Source organism: Eubalaena glacialis, chromosome 11, assembly GCF_028564815.1.
Source record: "Eubalaena glacialis isolate mEubGla1 chromosome 11, mEubGla1.1.hap2.+ XY, whole genome shotgun sequence".
Classification (NCBI taxonomy): Eukaryota; Metazoa; Chordata; class Mammalia; order Artiodactyla; family Balaenidae; genus Eubalaena; species Eubalaena glacialis.
This window is the reverse complement of record NC_083726.1, coordinates 49,829,039-49,848,683: the sequence shown is the minus strand read 5'-3', so window position 1 is coordinate 49,848,683 and position 19,645 is coordinate 49,829,039. Positions and strand designations below refer to the sequence as shown.

Genomic DNA, 19,645 nt, shown 5'->3' with positions numbered 1-19,645 from the left:
GAAGCAGCGAATAGAATGGTGGTTGCCAGGGACCAGGGGGTGGGAGAAATGGGGAGATGTTGGTCAAAGGGTACAAAGTTTCAATTATGCCGGATAAATAAGTTATGGAGATCTGAAGTACAGCATGAATATAGTTAACAATACTGTATTATGTACTTAAAATTTGCTAAAAAGATAGATCTTAAGTGTTCTCACCACACACACAAAAAAATGGTAACGATGTGTTAATTAGCTTGATTGTGGTAATCATTTCAGAATGAATACATACGTCAAAACTTCACATAGTACATCATAAATATATAATTTTTGTCAATTAGACCTCAGTAAAGCTGGAGAGAAAATCCAAAGGTCAACTTTCTCTACTCATTACTATGTTTTGAATAAGTTATTGTAATCAAATAATGCTTAAGCCAAAAGAAATAATGAACCATATCTTTTCTCCCCCAAGTTCCCTACCCCCCTATTAGTTTGGTAATGAGAATAGTAAAATAGGCAGATTTTAATAATATGAAAATACACATTAGCTTTACAAAGCAACTCTGTTGTCAGCTCTGCAGGGTTTTTTTCCTCCTTGACATGAATTTTTTTTCCTCCTACAACAATAAAAAATTCTTAACGTTTTGAATATCTGACATATGCATTTGCTCAGGTTTTTTCCTTTGCTTATTTTTAGCTTAAAGCAAGGAAAACAACAGGTAATTATCATGTTTCTATTTTTAAATGTTTTCTTTTATCCTTAATATTTCATAATATGGTTTCCATTTCATGGTATATTACCACTGATTACAAAGAAAGCAAATAGATAAGATATGGAGTTCAAATAAGGTATATTATTGCTTCACAACGCTGAATAATACACCTTCATACAGATCACAACCAAACAGTATATCTTTTTAAGTACAGTATAACCTCAAGGACTCTTCTGCCAAAAATTGTTCTGACTCCTTTACATATTAATATAAGACATCCTTTCAGAAAACAGGTGTCTGATAAAATAGAACGGAACAGCTCCTTTAGAAGTTCCCTATCAACAAGCTTTGAAAGTTTCTGTCACAGAGCTCTTCAATCCACAGACCTGAAAACTGATATGCTTTCAACTAACAAAGAGCATTTGCTTCCAAAAAAAATTCTCTGAAACCCTCACTAATGAAAGCAATAAAGCTAGTAGTGAAGGTATTGCTAGTGATTTATTACTTCTGATACTATAAAAAGAACATTTCTACACAATGCTTTCACTGAAGTATGCAGAAGTTGTCAATAGGGCTTTGATTTGAATCACCTCTACCTTAAAGGTAAGATATTCTACAAAAATTGAACAGTCACAATTTTTAGGTTGTAAGTAATTTTGTAGGTACACTTTCTATCCAAGAACACTTGTGAGCCAGCAAAAGAAGTACTGATTCTATTCACTAGGTTTATAAAGGGTATGTATTGATTTATGTTATTTTATGTGTCCCTAAAACGTTATATAAATTTCAGTTTTTTAAAAACTGAGTAACAAGTAAGTAAGCCTAAAGCTGCTACAATTTGTAGGATAACACTGGTACTATCTTAGTGTAAGATGACATGTTATTGTCTTGCTGAATCTAATTATCCTCTCGGTCCTTATGGGTGTATAAAGTATACAGGTGAGTGAGAAAGAAAAGACTAAGCTGTCATAAGCCTCTGGGGATATTCTAAATGGAAGTATTTCCTACCTAAGCCTAGGAGTATGGTTAAGAACATAAATGAGCTAAGAACTGTCTGGAGAATTATAGTAGTGAAACAACAGAGTATATATTAGTAATGGTAGTCTAATACTAAAATTGTGTGAGGATACAATGAAACCTAATATCACATTTAGTTACCATTATAGCTTTTAAATTTATAAATATAGTTAAACTGACAATTCCTATCACTGCTCATTTGATATAAGGACAAAATTATATATCTTGCATCACTTTCAACCTATTTTGTACTTATTAAAATAAATATCCAAAGCAGTTACACCTTTCTTAGAAGACAGAAAACATGCAATATATTAGTCAACAAAATTCAACATTTCAGAATAAAATCAATTTAACAATTTTTTAATAAATAAAAAAAATTCACAGCATGCAAAAACTTACCAGTCCTCAAGTTTTCATTACCCTGTCTCATATTTAGTATATGTGATGGATCTGGCAACAATGATCATCAGTAGCCTAGGACAGTATAATATTACTACTATAAATCAGAAGTAATAGGATGATTTTAGCAAAACTCTCATTTTCACATTTCTAGAACCTACCTTCAGGCCTTCTTAAGTATCTAATTTCTTTCAGTTCTTAGTTCTATGTAAATCTGCAACACTAGATTAGATGATATTCCAGAAAAATGTATTGCATCCATTAAACTACCTGATTGGCTGCAAAAGCTGAAGCAGTTTCTTTAGGGGTCTTCCAGACAAACTGCCTTTGATATTCAGAATTTCTCAAGACATTATGTGAAGGAACAACAGTCAGTCCAGCTTTTTTCTGTAGAAGTCTATCCAACTGTTAGGGAAAAAAAAAATCCCACTCAAAGTCATTAAAAATTTCTATTCAAACTTTTTTTTTTTTAACTGTGGTAAAAAAACGCAGAACATAAAAATCTACCCTCTTAACACATTTTTAAGTGTACAGTATGGTATCATTAACTATATGCACATCGTCATACAGACACCTTTCTTCAATTGTTAATCTTCCTTTAAATTGTCAAACTCTTTAAAATTCCCTTAATACCGTCAAGGAATTATTGTGCATCCCAGCAAAAGATAACATTTCTCTCATCGCTTCTCGGCCTTTTGGCTAAGATCAAGTGTAGATAACATTTCTCAGTCCCTTCCTACCAATTATGCATAATTGAATATATTACTAAGAAACAACAGCACATTACCTCATCCACAGCTTGCTTTGGGGACACCCCTTCCCCTGCCCACCAGACTTACATGTCACCTTCCTTGATTCCCATGCCCCCTGGTTTTCCAACACTTCTAAATGCCTCTCCGTGGTTCCAGTCAGCGGTGGACATGAGATGGGGAGGAAGCAGTAGAGTGGAGAAAAATGGTGAGGCAGTGAGGCGTCTGCACAGGTCCCTGCAGCCTCTGCTTATGTGCTCGCAGGGACCTGCCGCAGGCCAGCTGGGACATAAGAGAGCAGAACTGCAAGATCTTTTGAGATCTAGCCAGACCTCTCCTTTCTTTTGCATTTTGTCAATTGAGACTCTGTTTTTTCTGCTAGTACACAATAAGAAATTGAAAAGGGCCTAGGTATAAGTCAGCTCATCATCCCTGCCAGAGGTAATGGCCTACTCCCTTTCTCTGTCTCAACTTGATCTGTCCCTAGGACTCAGGCGCTGATATATGATAAATAAAATCCAGAGGCAGGCTGTGCACCCAACGAAGGGATATCTTAGTAAAACCAGTACAAAATGGCAACTATTAAGAAGAGAACTAAGTCATAATAACTAAAGTCAACAGCCTCTTATCAACTCTTCTACAGACACTGGACAAGAAAACAAATAATGGAAAAATTTAAGCACAAAATGTAATATTACTGAAATGATGATGAAATTTACAAAGAATTCTATGCTTCTGAAAGGAAATACAGTGAATATACCTACCCCACCATCTATGTTTTCTGAAGGAAGCTTGGTAGAATGTTCCAGCTCCACATTTTCATTAACTGGTACATGATTTGCTACTACATCCTCCTTATTTTCCACAATATCTGAAGCCCCTTCAGCTCTGGAGTCTGCAGAGTGAGATCTGGTTCTCTTGGGAACCCTGGAGGCGTCTAGTGCAAGAACCCTTTCTTGGTTAACATCTTCTTTTTGTTCTGCTTCCTGTGGTTCTGGTGTTCTGGGGGCTTCGGGTTCTGGTGATACAACCACAGCGTTCTCTGAGGTAGCTCCATTCCACTCAAGAGATTTTGAAATCTGTGGGTCATGGTGAGGGACTCTTCTTTTGGAAATAAAACTTGGCTCTTTTGTGATTCCTACAAAATATAATATACAAAAATAGCAGATACCAAAGCATCAAGCTACACAGACAACTTTTAATCACATGTATGAGAGGAGAAATGGAATTTAAAATTCAGTTGAGATACACAATATCCTTCCAGTTACAGGATTAAAAAAAGTACAGTTTTTCAACATAATATCTTTAATTTTGCTTTAAAGAAATATTAAAAGTTTGACCATAATTTTTAAATTGGGGTCACAATGTTCGAGTTATCCTAACACAAGTTGCTAGAATCGCAACGTGATGGAGCTGGCAAGCCAGGTGGAATGTGCTGCCTCCGTTTCTAATTACTTTCCTGTGCTACTTTACAGAACAATGGGCCCTGGTGCTGTCAAAATTTGGAACTTTTCACAAAGCTTCTCTTATGTACAGCAGACCAAGATGAGAAGGGGTGAGATGTCATTATGCTGGATCTTAGTTCTACATTTGCCTTGAGTTCCTGAGAAGTAAAGAGAATGAACCCTTTTGACAAGAGCGAAGATACTATTTCTCTATATTTCTGTCTGGCAAGCAAATGTCCAAAAAACTTAACCTTCTACCCAGGTAAGAGGAGCTCTGTGGAATGACAGTCACTGAGATACTGCCCTAGTTTGGAGCCATTCTTTAAAAAGAAAGAAGACAGTACAGGGTGGGGTGGAGAAGAAAGATTAAGACTGGAAGAGAAGGGAAGGTAGACAGACAACCTGGCATTAGGTAAAACCAGAGCCCTTTAGCCTCTATCGTGGATGTTCTGGCCATCAAACCCAGGGTCCTCATCCTTACAAGTCTCCCCTAGACCGTGGTCTTCAAACTGGGTGCATATATATCTGGAGGCACAGAAAGACATCCTGTGGGGGGCGGGAGCAGAAATGGGCAGCTTAAGGGAATCACTTTCCAGATCCTAACTTCCATATGTGTTACTTCCTGACAGCCTAAGGGCTGCATCTGCCATCCGTAGTTTCCTTTCTCACCACTCCCTTCATAATCACCCTCTTCCCACTTCATACAAGAAAAACACGCCTCTCAACCACCCTATGGAATAAAAAAAATTGTCATAGGTGGGGAGGACAAACAAAGGAACAATTCAAGCAAGCACAACTCCTGAGGAAGAGTATTTGACAGCAAAGTAACAAAGGCAGAGATTAGAAATAACAAAAGAACAGTGCCTTATTTTATCCAGCACAACACCTTTTCTATCTACCTATCTTAGAATTAAAATTCAGGTGTAAGACAGTCATTATGTGAAATGCATATATGCATATTAACGCATTTATGTGGACCAAAAAATAAAGTCAGACTTTTTACATGATTAGTTTTCTAGTGAGGACTGACTTTACCAATTAAATGATGAACATTTACCATAAATTGAGCTCAATTGCTAGCTCCAAAATTTTAAGAAAAGACACGTAAAACATATACACAATATTCAATATGCTGGAAATCATATCCTTTGAAACTATTCATTACACTTTTGATAAAAAAGAAATTAAATATCAACTTTAAAATGTGAAGAGAGATAAGACTTTCTAAATTCTTTTAGCGGGTATGAAAGCACAAAAGCTTGAAGACCACTGCCCTAGACTTCTCTCTTTAACACAGAGCAGCGCTGGTCGAAGAAGAGCAAAATGAAAAGGGAAGATTCTCCAGTGGTCCACCCTTGTCTCCTAGCACCGTGGAAAATACACTATGAGGAAAAATAAGCACAGAACGCCCAGCCAGCCTTCAGTAACACCGCTGCTGTTCTTTCCTGGCCCCCACCTCCCTTTCTGAGCGACATGGAGTTCTCACTCTGCCCCTCCCCCTTACCTCCCTGTTAACAGGCCTCCCCCTAGACCATTCCTTCCTCACAAGGTACCATACTCCAAAGTGGCTCTGCTCCCGCGGTCTCATTTCATCACCCCTACCCTCATATGTAGCTGATCTAAGCTAAAATGTTACATGGGGGCAACTATGTGGTTAACCAATGCCCCGTGTCATAATATCCCTCAAGGCCCTCAGTGGGCTAGCTACATTTTGAGAGATTTATGTTGGGATTCTTAATCTAATGGAGCCTCGAATCTGTGGAATTTCTGGTCATTCGGAGAGGATTATGAGCACCACCCTGCCCAAGATGCAGTGACACCCAGTCTTTGAAGCCAGGCTCTGGGCAAAGGATCCTGACAATTCAGAGGAATCCTAAAAGAACCACCCACTCTCGTGCACTCTTCCCTTTGTTCTCCAATCCTAATCCTGGAAACACTTTCATTTTACTAATTTCCCAGGCTTGCCACCCCACGTTTAAGTCTTTCTTTTCCTGGCTTCAAACATCTAAGGTTGGAGGAACTTCTATACTACACATCTGGCACTCTCACACATGTCACAGGTTGGGCACCAAGCACTCATCTGTATATATGCACCTAGCCCTTAACAGGAACATCTCACATCATCCCTCCTAGGAATCCTGTGCAATGGGCTTCCCAAGTCCCACTTGGTGAAACAGGCCCAATTTGCCCGAAGTCACACAGCAAATGTGGATCCAAACCCAGGTTTATCCATTCATTCAAAAATGAAGTTTAATAAACTCCAGAGTATGCCAAGGCCCTGTGCCATGTACTAGGCAGGAACAAGGTGGTGAAGACAGACAGACAGAGCCCTGCTCTCAGAGATCTTATGTTCTAGTGAGGGAGAATTAAGCAAGCAGGTTGAATGGAATCAGTCTGTCTCTGTCCCCCTCTACCACACTCTGGGAAACCTTGGCCGAGGGTTCTAACTTCCCTGAGATACAGGGAGGAAGCATGTGTGATGACAAGAACATGGCCTCTGAACGCACAGGTTTTGAACAACACAGACTTGATTTCAAATCATGGTTCTGTCACTTATGAGCTGTGAACCTTGGGCAAACTGCTTAATCTATCTAAGCTTCCATTCCTCAAGACCTTGGGAGTACCCCATCCCACGCTTGTCCACTCTCAGCTTTCATGTCCCAGCTCCAATATCACTTCAAATAAGCCTTTCCTGACCACTGATTCTAAAGTGTATTCCCTCCAACCCACCCCTCCTTCCAGTTATCTATCACGCCAGCCTACAATTTTATATAACAACCTGAAATCCCCTGGTTTATTTATTGAGTTACTTGTTTACTGTTTTCCCCGCAGTTAAGGGTCTTTGTCTGGTTCAAAGTTATATCCCTAGAAGAGGGGAATAGTCATGGCCTACAGTAAACCCTCAATAAATATTTGTTAAACAAACGAGTAAGTCAACCAGGCCAACTGAACAATGCTTCACAAATTTTTAATAAATCATTTTGCAAACTTAACCCCGAGGTTTATTCACGTTATAATGACTACTAGCTGTTCAACTTACCTAATTGATCTGATCTAAGTCCAGCCCATGGGTACCTTCTCCCCACTGAGGAATTACAGGACTCTGACAAATATGACTTTTTCCACATAAAGTTTCTCTGGTATTCACTCAACCCCTGTAATGCAAAGTACAATTTGAGTAAAATGTAATTAATGAAAGTTGTTTTAAAGTAGACATCAGTAAAAATCATTTCTGAACCTCTAAAAAGAGTTGAAAGACTTAAGACTGATAATTAAACATAGAAGAGGTCCTTAATAATAGCTCCCAACATTGACCCAGCCCTGTACTAACCAGTTCATAGTGTTATATCCTTTAATCCTCACAACCACTTGAGACAGATGTTACAAGGATTCTGAGGCTCAGAGCGGCTACCCTTTTGCTGGTTGTCTGATTCCAAAGCCTGAGGCCTTGTCTGATAATGGGTGGCAATCTAAATCCTCATCACTATAATTATCTTAACTAACGAAGTTCTCACCGAGTACACAATATAATATAGTATGCCTAATCCCTTTTGAAGTTTTGTAAAGTCAACCAAGAAAAGACAAATTCCCTCCCATTCTGGATGCAAACCCTCAAGATAAAAGAAGACAGTCAGGGCTTGTGGAACACTGTGGTCAACTGTTATGTTGAAGGGTGCTTGACCATGACAGCTACCAGCTACCTGGAACTATTAACAAACCTTAAACAAATGCACAATTATGAAGAATGTGTATTTCTTATACCCTGTCTTTATCTTGTCAGGGTCCCATTTCTCAAGCCTTTAAAAGATATAACACACTTTAAAGTTTTAAAGGGAAGGGGTGTTAAATGCTAAGCTGTGATGGGGTCCACAGGCGTCCCAATCTGAAGCCGCCGTAGTTCCCATTATAAAGTGCCCTCCATCTACACGCCTCTGAGCTCTCCCCGCCCCCCCCCCCACAAATAAATCCACCTCAAACCATCTAACTATTCCACTCGGCAACTCGGAAGTGAGTGTGAGCGGAGAGGGGGCTAGGTAAGAGGAAAAGAGCAGCATCCGCTAGGATGGTGACAGGCAGGATCGGGAGCTGACAGGCTCAGCAGGGCCAAGGGGCGCGGCCCAGAAAGCCAGTGAGGCTCCGGCGCCCTGCACCCGCCCTGTCCCAGCTCCCCCCATCAGGCTTCGGCCCCCGGGGACCCCGGCCTCACCTTGAAGCGCACCGGCATGTCGCCCGGCGCTGGAGCCCCAGCCACTCCGACAGTTAACGGGACAAAAAGCCCGGAGGGGGCGGGGCGACAACAGCAGGTTCCCTAGCAAAAGCCTCGGCCCGGCGTCCCCGACTACGCGCCGGCGCACTCCGCGCTTACCTCCTTGAGCCGTGTCGCTCTGCCTTTCCCCGCCCATTCTGAAGCCTAAAAACCAATAGAGACTCGGAGAGCCCCGCACCGTCGTTAAGATTCGACCAATCAGTGCTGGAAAGGAGAACGCCCGCCTCCCCAGCCAAATCCCGGGGATTGATAGAGATGGCGGGCGGAAGGCCGGCCAATGAGGCTCCCGGGCCCGGAGTGGGCGGGGCCCCGCGGGAGCTTCGTCCTGAGGAGAGCTCGACGGCGTCTGTTTTGTGGGATCCTGCGCAACAATGGGTTTGCGTGCCGCTGGGATTCGTGAGTCGCCGGCCTCGCTGGACCCAGGTTCTTGACGTCATAAAACAGGAAGGTGTGTTTTTAGTTCCAACATGTATGACAGAACGGAATGTTTCTTTGTATGAAATGAAAATATTCAGGTCTGTTCTTTCGAATATCAATTCCTGCCACCGACAACCGTGCTACATTATTTACTGTCACGTCAAAAGGGAGAGACCAGAAAATAAATATGGCTTAGGCAGGCCAAAAAACTTTTTTTTACTGAATTTTGAAAGACAAACTGCTGACTTCCCAGTGATGTTCTTGCCTCCCACAAACCCCCCTCCCCCCGCCTCCGCCCAAAAAGTTGTACATGTAGCTCCTAGATTAGGAAACATTCGTTAATGATGCTTGTGAGTCTTAGCTTCCAAAGCTTCAGCCTTGTCTCTCCTCTCACCCTTTTTAAAAAATAAAATTCCAGTTGATTTTTACAGATTTTTGCCATCATCAGTATTTCTTGAGATTCTACCGTTGACAGAACACTGTGACCCTGGCGATGGAAAAGTCATAAATTGTCCAGATAGTTCTCTAATATGCTTGGGGAGAATGAACATATATTTATTCAGTACTATTGTACAATGTATCAAGTGCTAAATTTCCAAGTGAGAAATTATATTCGTATATAAATGAGAAATTATATTTATATTCGTATATAAATGATATACGAATTGGAGGAAGGAGTCATCCCCAAGGGCAGAGATGGTTAGAAAAAGCCTCAGGAAGAAATATTCAGACTTAGCCTTGAAGTTTAGAAGAACTGAAATAAGTAAAGAGGAAAATGGGACAATCAAAGGGCAGATGTCTGAATGGAATGCTGCCAGGCTTTTTCCAGAACAATGAATGCAGTTTCATTTTACTTTTGTCATTTGTTGACTGAAGAAAAGGATACCCTCTTTTAAACTTTCAGATATTAATTTTAATCCTTTCTGCAGAAGCTTGTCTTCTGAATCCTAATTGATGTCTCTGTTCTTCTTCATCATCACTGAGATACTTAAAATTTCATTTGAAGGAGCCACCTGATATATGAAACAAAGAGAATATTAAATTAGTCCCTATGCAGCCATGCATCCAGAGGGCCCTTGATAAATGTTAATTGGTGATGACAGCATCTCTGTCGTGTAAATTAAGAATGGCACAAACAAGACACAGTGGAACATAAAACAAAAGTCCTCTGCAGGAAAGCAGCCCAGATCTTACAGGATAGGAAAGACACAGATCTGGTTGTACACAAAGCTTTGTTACCACATAATGCTAAGGTGAAATCAGTAAAAGTAAGTACGTAGAATGTAGCCTGTCTGCCAAACAAGGGCAACGATAACTATAGTCGAGCTCTGCTGAGCAGGGAACAAGTGACAAGAAAACCAAACAGCAGATGGTAAAAAATGACTTAGTCACAACCTGAGTTTGCTGAGATGTGTTATAAGGACTCAAGGAAGAAGAATAGTTTACTTTGTTATTTTTAAGAAAAGCCTACTTCAGTTTATGAGCCAAAGATGTGGAAATGAAAAAGGCGACAATGTTGGTAAAGGAGAGTTTTGTGGCCTGTGTTTTACCAGCTCCTAACTCTCTCCACTACTGTAGGCAGCAGACCAGGTACCCCACAAAGTTCCACCCAAGTGTTCTGGAGAGTCCCTAGGAAGTGTCTCACATGTGCTTACTGCTACCACACATAGTTTGCCCAGCAGCACTGCCACTTCTTCCAATAGCCACACATCTCTAGGTGTCACTCTTCTTGCTGGCCACCAACATTTACTGTGGCCTGAGTTACCATGGGCGCAGCATGGAACCTCCTTGGGCTGCTCAACCCTGGCGGGAATCTGTGGCAAAGCACCTCCGTACATTTTTTGTGTTACTCTCTATCGAATGAGTACCAAAGTGTCTTACAGAGCTTTTCCACTTGTATTTTAACCTTCCTTCTCTCCAAAGGACTCAAAGTGAAGTCCATTGGGTCTAGGCCAGAAAGTAATTCCTCAAATGATGGATCGAATTCCGTGAGATGAGGGTGTCACAACTGGCTCCCTCTTCCCTTTCTTGATTTCTCTGTTTCTCATGCAAATAGATTTCTGTTTATTGCCTGTGAGAGACTAAACTGATACAACCTCTATAAAAGGCAATTTGGCAGTGCTTTTCACCCAGCAATTCCACTTTTGTAAGTTATCTTACAGATATACATGCCCATATGTGAAAAGCCAATTCATTTAATGTTGTTGACTGCATTGTTTATAGTAACAAAAGTTGGAAGCAACTTAAGTGTCCATCTGCAGGGTACTAGTTAAATACATGATGGTTCCTCCAGGGACCAGAGCAGGAACAGGCGGTGCAGCAGGTCCAGACGGCAGTGCAGGCTGCTCTGTTCCTTCGGGCTTTCTGACCCAGCAGATGTCAAGTACACACTATATCCGTCAGGGTGTGGTAGGGAAAACAGAAACTACCAGAAGCATTTCAACAGAGAAAACTTAATATGAGCTATTGGTTAGCTGTTGGAGAACTTTAAAAAGCTAAATGGAGAAAGAGAGCATAGTAATTCCAAGAAGCGGCTCATACCCTGGGTCTGGAAGAACAGAGGGAAAATGTTGAGGTTACTCGAGCACAGCTCCAGGCTGGCTGGAGACACCTCGTGGGAGTTGGTCAGACCTCTGAGAAGGAGTCACTGCCTAGTGGTGCTGGTGCCTCTGAGGGGACAAAATGAGGCTGCCCAAAAAAAAAGAAAAGGGAGGCGGAAGGGAAGGGAATGAGGAGACTGCAACCAGCTGGCACCATGGAGGTAAATGTCATCGTTAAGGGGCTGCAGAGAGGAAGTAAAAGAGAGCATGCCTGTCTCTAGTTTCTGTCTTAGCACACCTAACAGGGAGCTAGCAGGATCCAAGGGGTCTGCAGATTCCAAAGGGTGAGACTAGAATTGAGACAATAGCTTATTAACTTGAATGCCCCCATGCAAGCCTTAAAAAGAAAGAAGCATTTTCTTGAGCTAACGTGGAATGATTCCCCCCTCTCCACCTGCCAAAAAAAAAGGCAAGTTGTAGAAGAGCTTGTGTAGTATACCGTCAGCTGGGATAAAAGAAAGACAAAAAAAAGAAAAATGATGTCATGATGGCATCATTCACAGACACTTTTTCCCTCATGAGTCTAACTACATTAGCAGCAGCTATGAAGATGAGCATTTTATTCATAGTTTCTAATACATGGAAATTTTGTGGTATTGATAGTTATCATTAAGGCTGACCTCCTATTTAAAATAACGCTTTCCATTGACCCTTTCTAGAGTCACTTTGATTTATATGTATCCCAATAGGGCTGTTGCTTCTTTTAGAGACAAAAACATATCAAAATCGTTTAAAGCAACTTTTATTTGTACTTGAAGTGTAAATATACTACTCACTCTATTAAAAACAGGAAGTCGATCACTTCACAAATCTAACAATCTCCCATCGTTTTCTCGGTAAGAATTGAAAGATTGGAGAATTTGTATTTGCCTGTAACTATATTTTCGTTTAACAAACAAAAATATGTTATCTATAAGCAAAACACTTATACAGATAACAAAGTTGAAGAAAGAAGATACAGTGAGTAAGACACAGCCTCTGCCTTCAAATGTGATTGCAATCAAATGAGGGAACAGACGCGTACACAAAGAACACAGGAAATGATAGAGAGAAGGAAGCAAAGAGGGGGCTAAATGTGAGCACCGTGGTATTCTGAAGATGCTTTTAAATCTAGAGCCAGCAAGTTTGATCTAAGCCTGGGGACTAAAGAGCAGACAGGATAAGGCAGCTGCTTTTAAATTCCATCCTGGGAAACACCTGACCTAGGTGACCTTTCACTTTCTCTTTTGTTATGCCCCCAGGTAGCTGAATCCAGGCCAGAGATCCGGAAGATTTTAACTAACACTTGCTCAAGATTCTTTCCCCAAAAGGTAAATTACTTGCTGTCTGTTGTCTCTCTTTTTTTCCCTTACTGCTTCAGAAATAAGAGTAAAGCTGGTTTAGAAATCACCGTTTTAGCAACATGGTGATACGTCATCCTTGCATTTGCATGTGTATAATTTACTCTGAAATACCTTACAGGGTAACTGAAATTCCAGTTTCCAGGCTCAGCAATGCTCTGGCACTTGTAACTTCCCCTCAGGTCACACTTACATGGGCTTCCCTTGGTAAATCTTGAGTTCAGCCTTTGCCAAAAAGCAATCAGTCTGACCACTGCTTTCTTTGGCGTTTTTCCATAGGTAATAACTGCCTTTTCCTCATATGAATGAATTTCTGATTGCACAACTGAAAAAAAAAAGCGAAAAAATTAAGTCAATGGATTCTGTCTTGGAAGCAAAATTGCTGGTATTTCACATTAATGTCAGTAAGAAACAAATAAACAGGGTCTGTGATTAAGACTTACCGATGAGCCAAGTGCAGTTTGCCCTCCAGACTTTTAGCCCCCATGCCTTTGTTGACAAAGAAGTGTCAGGCTTTTGAATCAGTGGGGCACGTTTTGGAGGGACTCCAGCTTCTCCTGACAACACAGACTTTTGTGGATGTGTGAGGCTGCGGGACTCCTTGCCATACAAGGCTATAGTGAGTAAAGTAATTCTCAGTAAGGCATAAACCACTGCAAGCCTTACATACCATAATAATGTTGTGCCTCCACGGAACAAGACACAGAACAAAATTGGGGGCACAAAATTCCTTTCATTTTAAGGCCTTCACTGTTGAAGATTCTATTATCTAAGAATTACCTTCCCTTTTCTTCACTGAATATTCATCGTCTTAAATCACCATCCCTACAGATTTTTCTAGAGTTGCTAACTCGGCAGATTTGGAAGCTTTAATTCTCTGACCACTTAAAACCAGCTGTCATGTCTTAAGGTGAGATCAGAGGACGCTACCCACCTGCCTTCCTAAGAACCTTGTAAATATCTACTCTGCCAAAATAAATTTTGAAATGTTCTTTTATCACATAGTTGTGTATATACACCTTAATAACTGTGGATCAAGACCACATAGCTCTTATTATTCCTTCTGAAATCACTTTTTTCCATTAGCATTGCTATATCAAATATCATAAGGGACCAAGAATTTTTCAGAACATAAATCAGTTTTCCTCTCCTTAGTGACTTATAATTGTTGGTTCCCTTAAGAAATTTTTATTTGAGTTTTGCTGAAGCAATGAGTTCGTAAAATCTTAGTACTACGTTGTTCATCCTTTACTCTCAACTTCTGTTAATTGAATTAATGATGTTTGACAGTGTAGAGAGTGATATGCCCAATTGTGAAATACACTGAATGTATGAATTTAAAGAAGTTGTTTTCAGTATCATTGAGCATATACCTATGAAATAAGTTTTAGGAATAATGCTCGTTTTAGTTAATCATAGCTGTGGCGGATACTGAGGCTGACTCATTCCAAATCCATTCCAACCTCCTTCTCATGTCCTGCAGAAGCTAGAAAGCTAAAAATCCCTTTGACCCTAGATGCCTTTGCAGCTGAATTTCATGAGTAACCTACATTCTGATGACAAGAAGCACTTACATAAAATGAATTAGATGGAAGAAAATGAATTAGACAGAAGAAAGGCAAAGCACAGGCATCTACCATGATGGTGTAAATCATGGCAATAACAGCAGCAGCCTGGTTCTGAGTTAGCAGCTTCCTAATTACAGGAGAAGTGACAGGGTTCTGGAACCAGAGCTTGTAACAGTGGCTTGTCAACTTAGCAGGGAGTTTCCTGGTTCTACAACTTCATGACTTTAGTGACTCTGTCATGTGACATGGCCCCAGAGTCTACTTCTTCAGACTTCCCAGTGGTTCTGTAAGCTACTCGTATCAATCATCTATTGCCACAATAATGCTCTATAACAAACATTCCTAAATGCAGCAGCTTAAAACAGTAACCATTATTATTGCATGAATCTCTTGGTCAGCTGGCCAGTTCTACTGGTCCAGGTTGAGTTTGGCTGATCTGACTGAGCTTGTGCATGTGTTTGTGGTCAGCTGATGGGTTAACTAGAGGCTGACCGGTCTCAGATGGCCTCAGCTAGGACAACTCATCCGTGTTCCACGTGGGCCCTCATCTTCCAGCAAGCTAGCCGGGAGAGAGTTCCAAGAGGAAGAGCAAGGTGTGCAAGGCCTCTTGGGGATTAGGTTTAGAAACAGCACACCATTTCTACCACATTCCATAGGCCAAAGCGAGAGTCAAGGGGTAAGGAAATAGACTCAGTCCCTTGATGTGAGGAGTTACAAAGTCACATGGTAAAGGAGGAATGAAAAATTGGGGCCATTATTGCAATAAATCTGCCTCAACACTGAATACTCTGAAAATACCCTTTCTGTTTTGAATTGCTAGAGTAAATTATGTTCTGTGCAGTTTAACTCTGACTTGCACAGTGGTGGGTTAGACACTCTCATTTATCTCCAGTCCCTCTTAAAACTCTAAAAAAATGACAATAAATGAGGAAAACAGGTACAAACTGGTAAGGTCAAAGAGAAAGGCAGAGGCAACAATGGCAAAATAGAGATAGCAACACATACTGGCCATATGGAGAGCAGTCTGTGGCAGACTGGGTTCTCTGGGAAGCAGACTCCGGGATGTAGTTGCATGTGCTGAATGTTTATTAGTGAGGGCCCTGGGGGTCCATACCTGTGGGGGGAGAGCAAGGGAGCAGGAGTGAGCAGAAGTCAAGTTGCAAGGCAGGCCTGACCACAGCCTCAGGCAACCCACTGGGGAGTCTAGAATTAACATGGCCTGTCAGAGTTGTCCTGCGTTGGGCCATAATAGGCTTCCCTAGGAAGGGCATGGCCTTGGGCAAGGTGGCTATCTGCAGTGAAGGTGATCCCTAAGGGGTATGATAGCAGAGAGCACAGCCAGTGGCAGCAGGATTTGGACAGCGCATCATTGTAAGCATCTTCCTACTACGCAGTCAGTGTTCTCAACTAGTAGCATATATTTGAAGCCATAGACCAAAAAACCTCTGTTCCCATTGGGAGCTAGTCTCAGTGCAACCATTAGAGTCTTAGCCCCCAAACCTTCAGGAGTGAAGATGGGTACCTGTCAGCACTAGTACCCTTCATTTCAGGCACTAGGCCTGAATTTCGCTGTGCCCTTTCATTCCCTCTGCTGGTCTCCTCAACATCACCGTGTGGCATGGTGTTATAATGGGCCTCTGCAGAAGACCATCCATAGCCTTGTATTTCCAAAGATTCTGGTAGAGTTGTTGCCAAGCAAACAATTAGGAAAGCTGGATCCAAGGGCCAGCAGGACATCCTGCTGATGGGAATTGGACAAAAGGCAAAAGAAGGATGGGAATCGGAGCTGAGAGGAGCACAGGAACCCCTACTCTAGAAGGGAGCAAGGAAAACAGAAACTGGACCTGAGGATCTGGGCCCAGAACTTGTCTTTCTACCTATAGGTGTCTAAAACACAGTATTAAGGAAAATTATCAATACTGGTGAGCCAAAAAGAGAAAAAATACTGGCTCCCTAAAATTAATTCTAATTAAAGTCATTTATAAATTGGCTACTACCGTACATGTCATAAAGTGTGTGCTCAATAAATTAACTGGAAAGCTAAACTCTGCAATTATTGAAATATGGATGGTCATTAGGGTTTGTTACTACTTCCTTGTGATCCAAGGCTCACACCATAGCATGAGAGAACACATGAGCCAGAGGGCAGCTTCATTCTCTTCTGATGAGAGAAAACTATGTGGAACAAATTCATGTTTCAAACAAATGTTCTTTTTACAATATAAGCCACTTTGTTATTATAGTTGTGCTGTTCTCTTGATCATGGGCTTTTATTGTTAAGAAAGTAAGTGTCCGTTTCCAGTACGTGTTTCATCTTAGCCAAATGCAGTAAGGTATGTGCAAACACTTTGTGAATTGAAAAGTGTTAATAGAAGCCTGAGCAGTTCTTGTTATTAGATATTAAGAATGGTCTCCTTTTATACGACTCCTCATATTTGCTGTTCCTAAACAGTGGAACTCACGTGGTTTAACAATCTTCCTTTTTTCTTTTCTTATTGAGGTATAATTGACATATAACATTATATTAGTTTCAAGTGCACAACGTAATGATTTGATATTTGTATATACTGCAAGACGATCACCACAATAAGTTAACATCTATTCTCATACATACTTACAAAAATTATTTTCTTTTGATGAGAACTTTTAAGATCTACTCTTATCAGCTTTCAAATTGTAATATAGTATTACCAATTATAGTTGCTATGCTGTACATTACATCCCCATGACTTACTTATTTTATAACTGGAAGTTTGTACCTTTGCCCCCCTTCACCCATTTCTTTTTTTTTCTTTTAATTAATTAATTTATTTATTTATTATTTTTGGCTGTGTTGGGTCTTTGTTGCTGCACGCGGGCTTCTCTAGTTGCAGCAAGCGGGGGCTACTCTTCATTGTGGTGTGTGGGCTTCTCATTGCAGTGGCTTCTCTTGTTGCAGAGCGCAGGCTCTAGGTGCGCGGGCTTCAGTAGTTGTGGCACGCGGGCTCAGTAGTTGTGGCTCGCAGGCTCTAGAGTGCAGGCTCAGTAGTCATGGCACACAGGCTTAGTTGTTCTGCGGCATGTGGAATCTTCCTGGACCAGGGCTCAAACCCGTGTCCCCTGCATTGGCAGGTGGATTCTTAACCACTGCGCCACCAGGGAAGTCCCACCCATTTCTAACATCATTAATCTGTTAGTCTCAAGTTTATTATGAACAATACCTTTTCTGATTAGTGTTATTATTGTCTAATATTTATTGAGTGCTTGCTACATCTCTTAGGACTGTATATACTATATCAGAATGGTTCTGTCAGGAAAACAGAGCCACTGTAAGTGGTATAGGAAGTGTAAATGGTGTATGCAATATGGCAAAGGAAGGGAATACATATGGGGAAGGAAAGATCCTGTAGGAATTTTAAAAGGAGAGAATCAATAGCTTTTATTTTAGTTGTGAAGAGAGGACTATTGGATTGTCAAGTCTCAGGGTTGGAAATGGTCCTTAAAATATGGTCACTAGTCTGGCCCTTGAGATAGATGCATTGTATTAATGAGAATGAACTTGAACATGCAATTTCGCCCCACTAAATTTATTTAGCAAAGAAATACATGTGATATCTCCAATTGTATGTCTTTAAGGCATCTTAATATTAGTCAATCCAAATGACCCCTAATTTCTCACCCTTGCATCTAAGAGTTTCCCCCTCCATCCTTTTAGTTGTTTAGGCTAAAAACCTTGGCTTCATCCTTAACTTTTCTGTTTCTCTTACATATGGCATCCAATTCATCAGCAAGTCTTGTCCGATATGTATTCAAGGTTTATCAATAATCGGATCATTTCTCACTATCTCCACTGATACTATACTAACTCTAAGCCACCGATAATGTTTGCCTGAACTGGTATGGTCTCCTGGCTCCCACCCTTGGCCCCGTACAGTCTGTTTGCCCTCACTGGGGCTCTGCACATTCCCGGTGCTCGACTTCTCAGGGTGGGCCTCCCCCAGGATGCATTCTTGCCCATCTGCTCTCCTATCTGCCTGCCTTCTTCAGAAAGCTAATCCGTTTCCATAACTGCAGTTAACACCTCTGTGCTGATGACTCCCAACTGTTGTTTTCAGTCTTCACTTCCGGTCAGAGTTTGGACTTCCTGAGAGTACTAAGCACAGTGGTGGTCTAGCACAAGCACTGGAATCAGACGGCTTGGGTTTAAATCCCAGTCAATTCTATAAACTGCATTAACTGTTTAACCTCTTGTCCTTCATAAAATGGGAATAATAATAGTACCTATCTCAAACAGTTTCCATGAGGATTAAATGAGTTTATGTGTATAAAACACATAGTGCCTGGCACATAGTAAATAATAAGCATTAGCTATCATTATTGGAGGTCATACTGTCACTGCCAGCTATATTTGTACAACACCAGACTCCTCATTTGCTTCTCTCCCCCTTTAATCAGTTCTCCTCCAGTTTTCTATGGGGTCTCTAATTCTCAGACCCACCGATTTGAACATTTGAAATAATCTTTGACTTACCCTCTACTTAATTTCCTTTATGCAGTCAGTGACAGACAGGCCTTGCTAACTTGCCTGACTTTTCCTCAAAATGCCACTTACTCCTTTTCGTTCCTCTCCCTCCCTCTGCTGTGCCCCGGACTGGCCCCCATCCCCTTGCACTGCCACAGCCAGGGCAGCCACCTCCTCAGTAGTCTCCACGGGCTCAGCCCCCAACCCCCGAGCCCTGGAAATCTTCTCAGAGTCTCTGTCTGTTGTTCTGTCCTTCACTCATAAGCTTGCTGTTCTCTGTTTCCACTTCCATAAGGTGGAGAGTCCTCTAAGTAGAGAGAACTGTCTAGAACTTCCAGAATGAAGCTCCATTCTGTACAATCTTATTTCCTTCCACTTTTCTGCTTTGCCAGCTCTTTCGCCCACTGCCCCAAGACCATCTCACACTCTTTCTGGCCTCTGCTTTCTTGCATGTTGTCCTCGTCTGGAATGCCCTCCTCACTTTTCTTCATCCAACTCAATTCTACCTGTTCTTCAGCCCAGCCCAAACTCAACCCTCTCCCTGAAGAGCATAAACCCATTTAATCTCATTCTTTGTGTTACTGCAGCACCTGAAACCAGCATTTGATTCGGAGTACATATTGTAGCATATTACTCCATGTATGGAGTAT

The 19,645-nt window shown here is 41.3% G+C and overlaps 1 protein-coding gene across 1 annotated transcript; it reads right to left on the bottom strand.

Moving 5' to 3' along the window:
- Positions 1-4,383: 4,383 nt before the first annotated feature.
- On the bottom strand, positions 4,384-8,626 carry LOC133100616 (nuclear protein MDM1-like). The gene is made up of 3 exons (XM_061204913.1): positions 8,510-8,626; positions 7,343-7,457; positions 4,384-4,460 (listed from the first exon to the last, which is right to left on the bottom strand). Exons 1-3 carry the CDS (start codon positions 8,525-8,527, stop codon positions 4,384-4,386), a joined length of 210 nt encoding a protein of 69 aa, XP_061060896.1. The 5' UTR covers positions 8,528-8,626.
- Positions 8,627-19,645: the final 11,019 nt, after the last annotated feature.

Excerpts from the sequence above, each read along its gene's own strand:
- LOC133100616 (XM_061204913.1), bottom strand. Across the intron at positions 4,461-7,342 it reads ACTTAGATCAGATCAATTAG|GAACTCAAGGCAAATGTAGA; the intron begins GTAAGTTGAACA and ends TTTACTTCTCAG.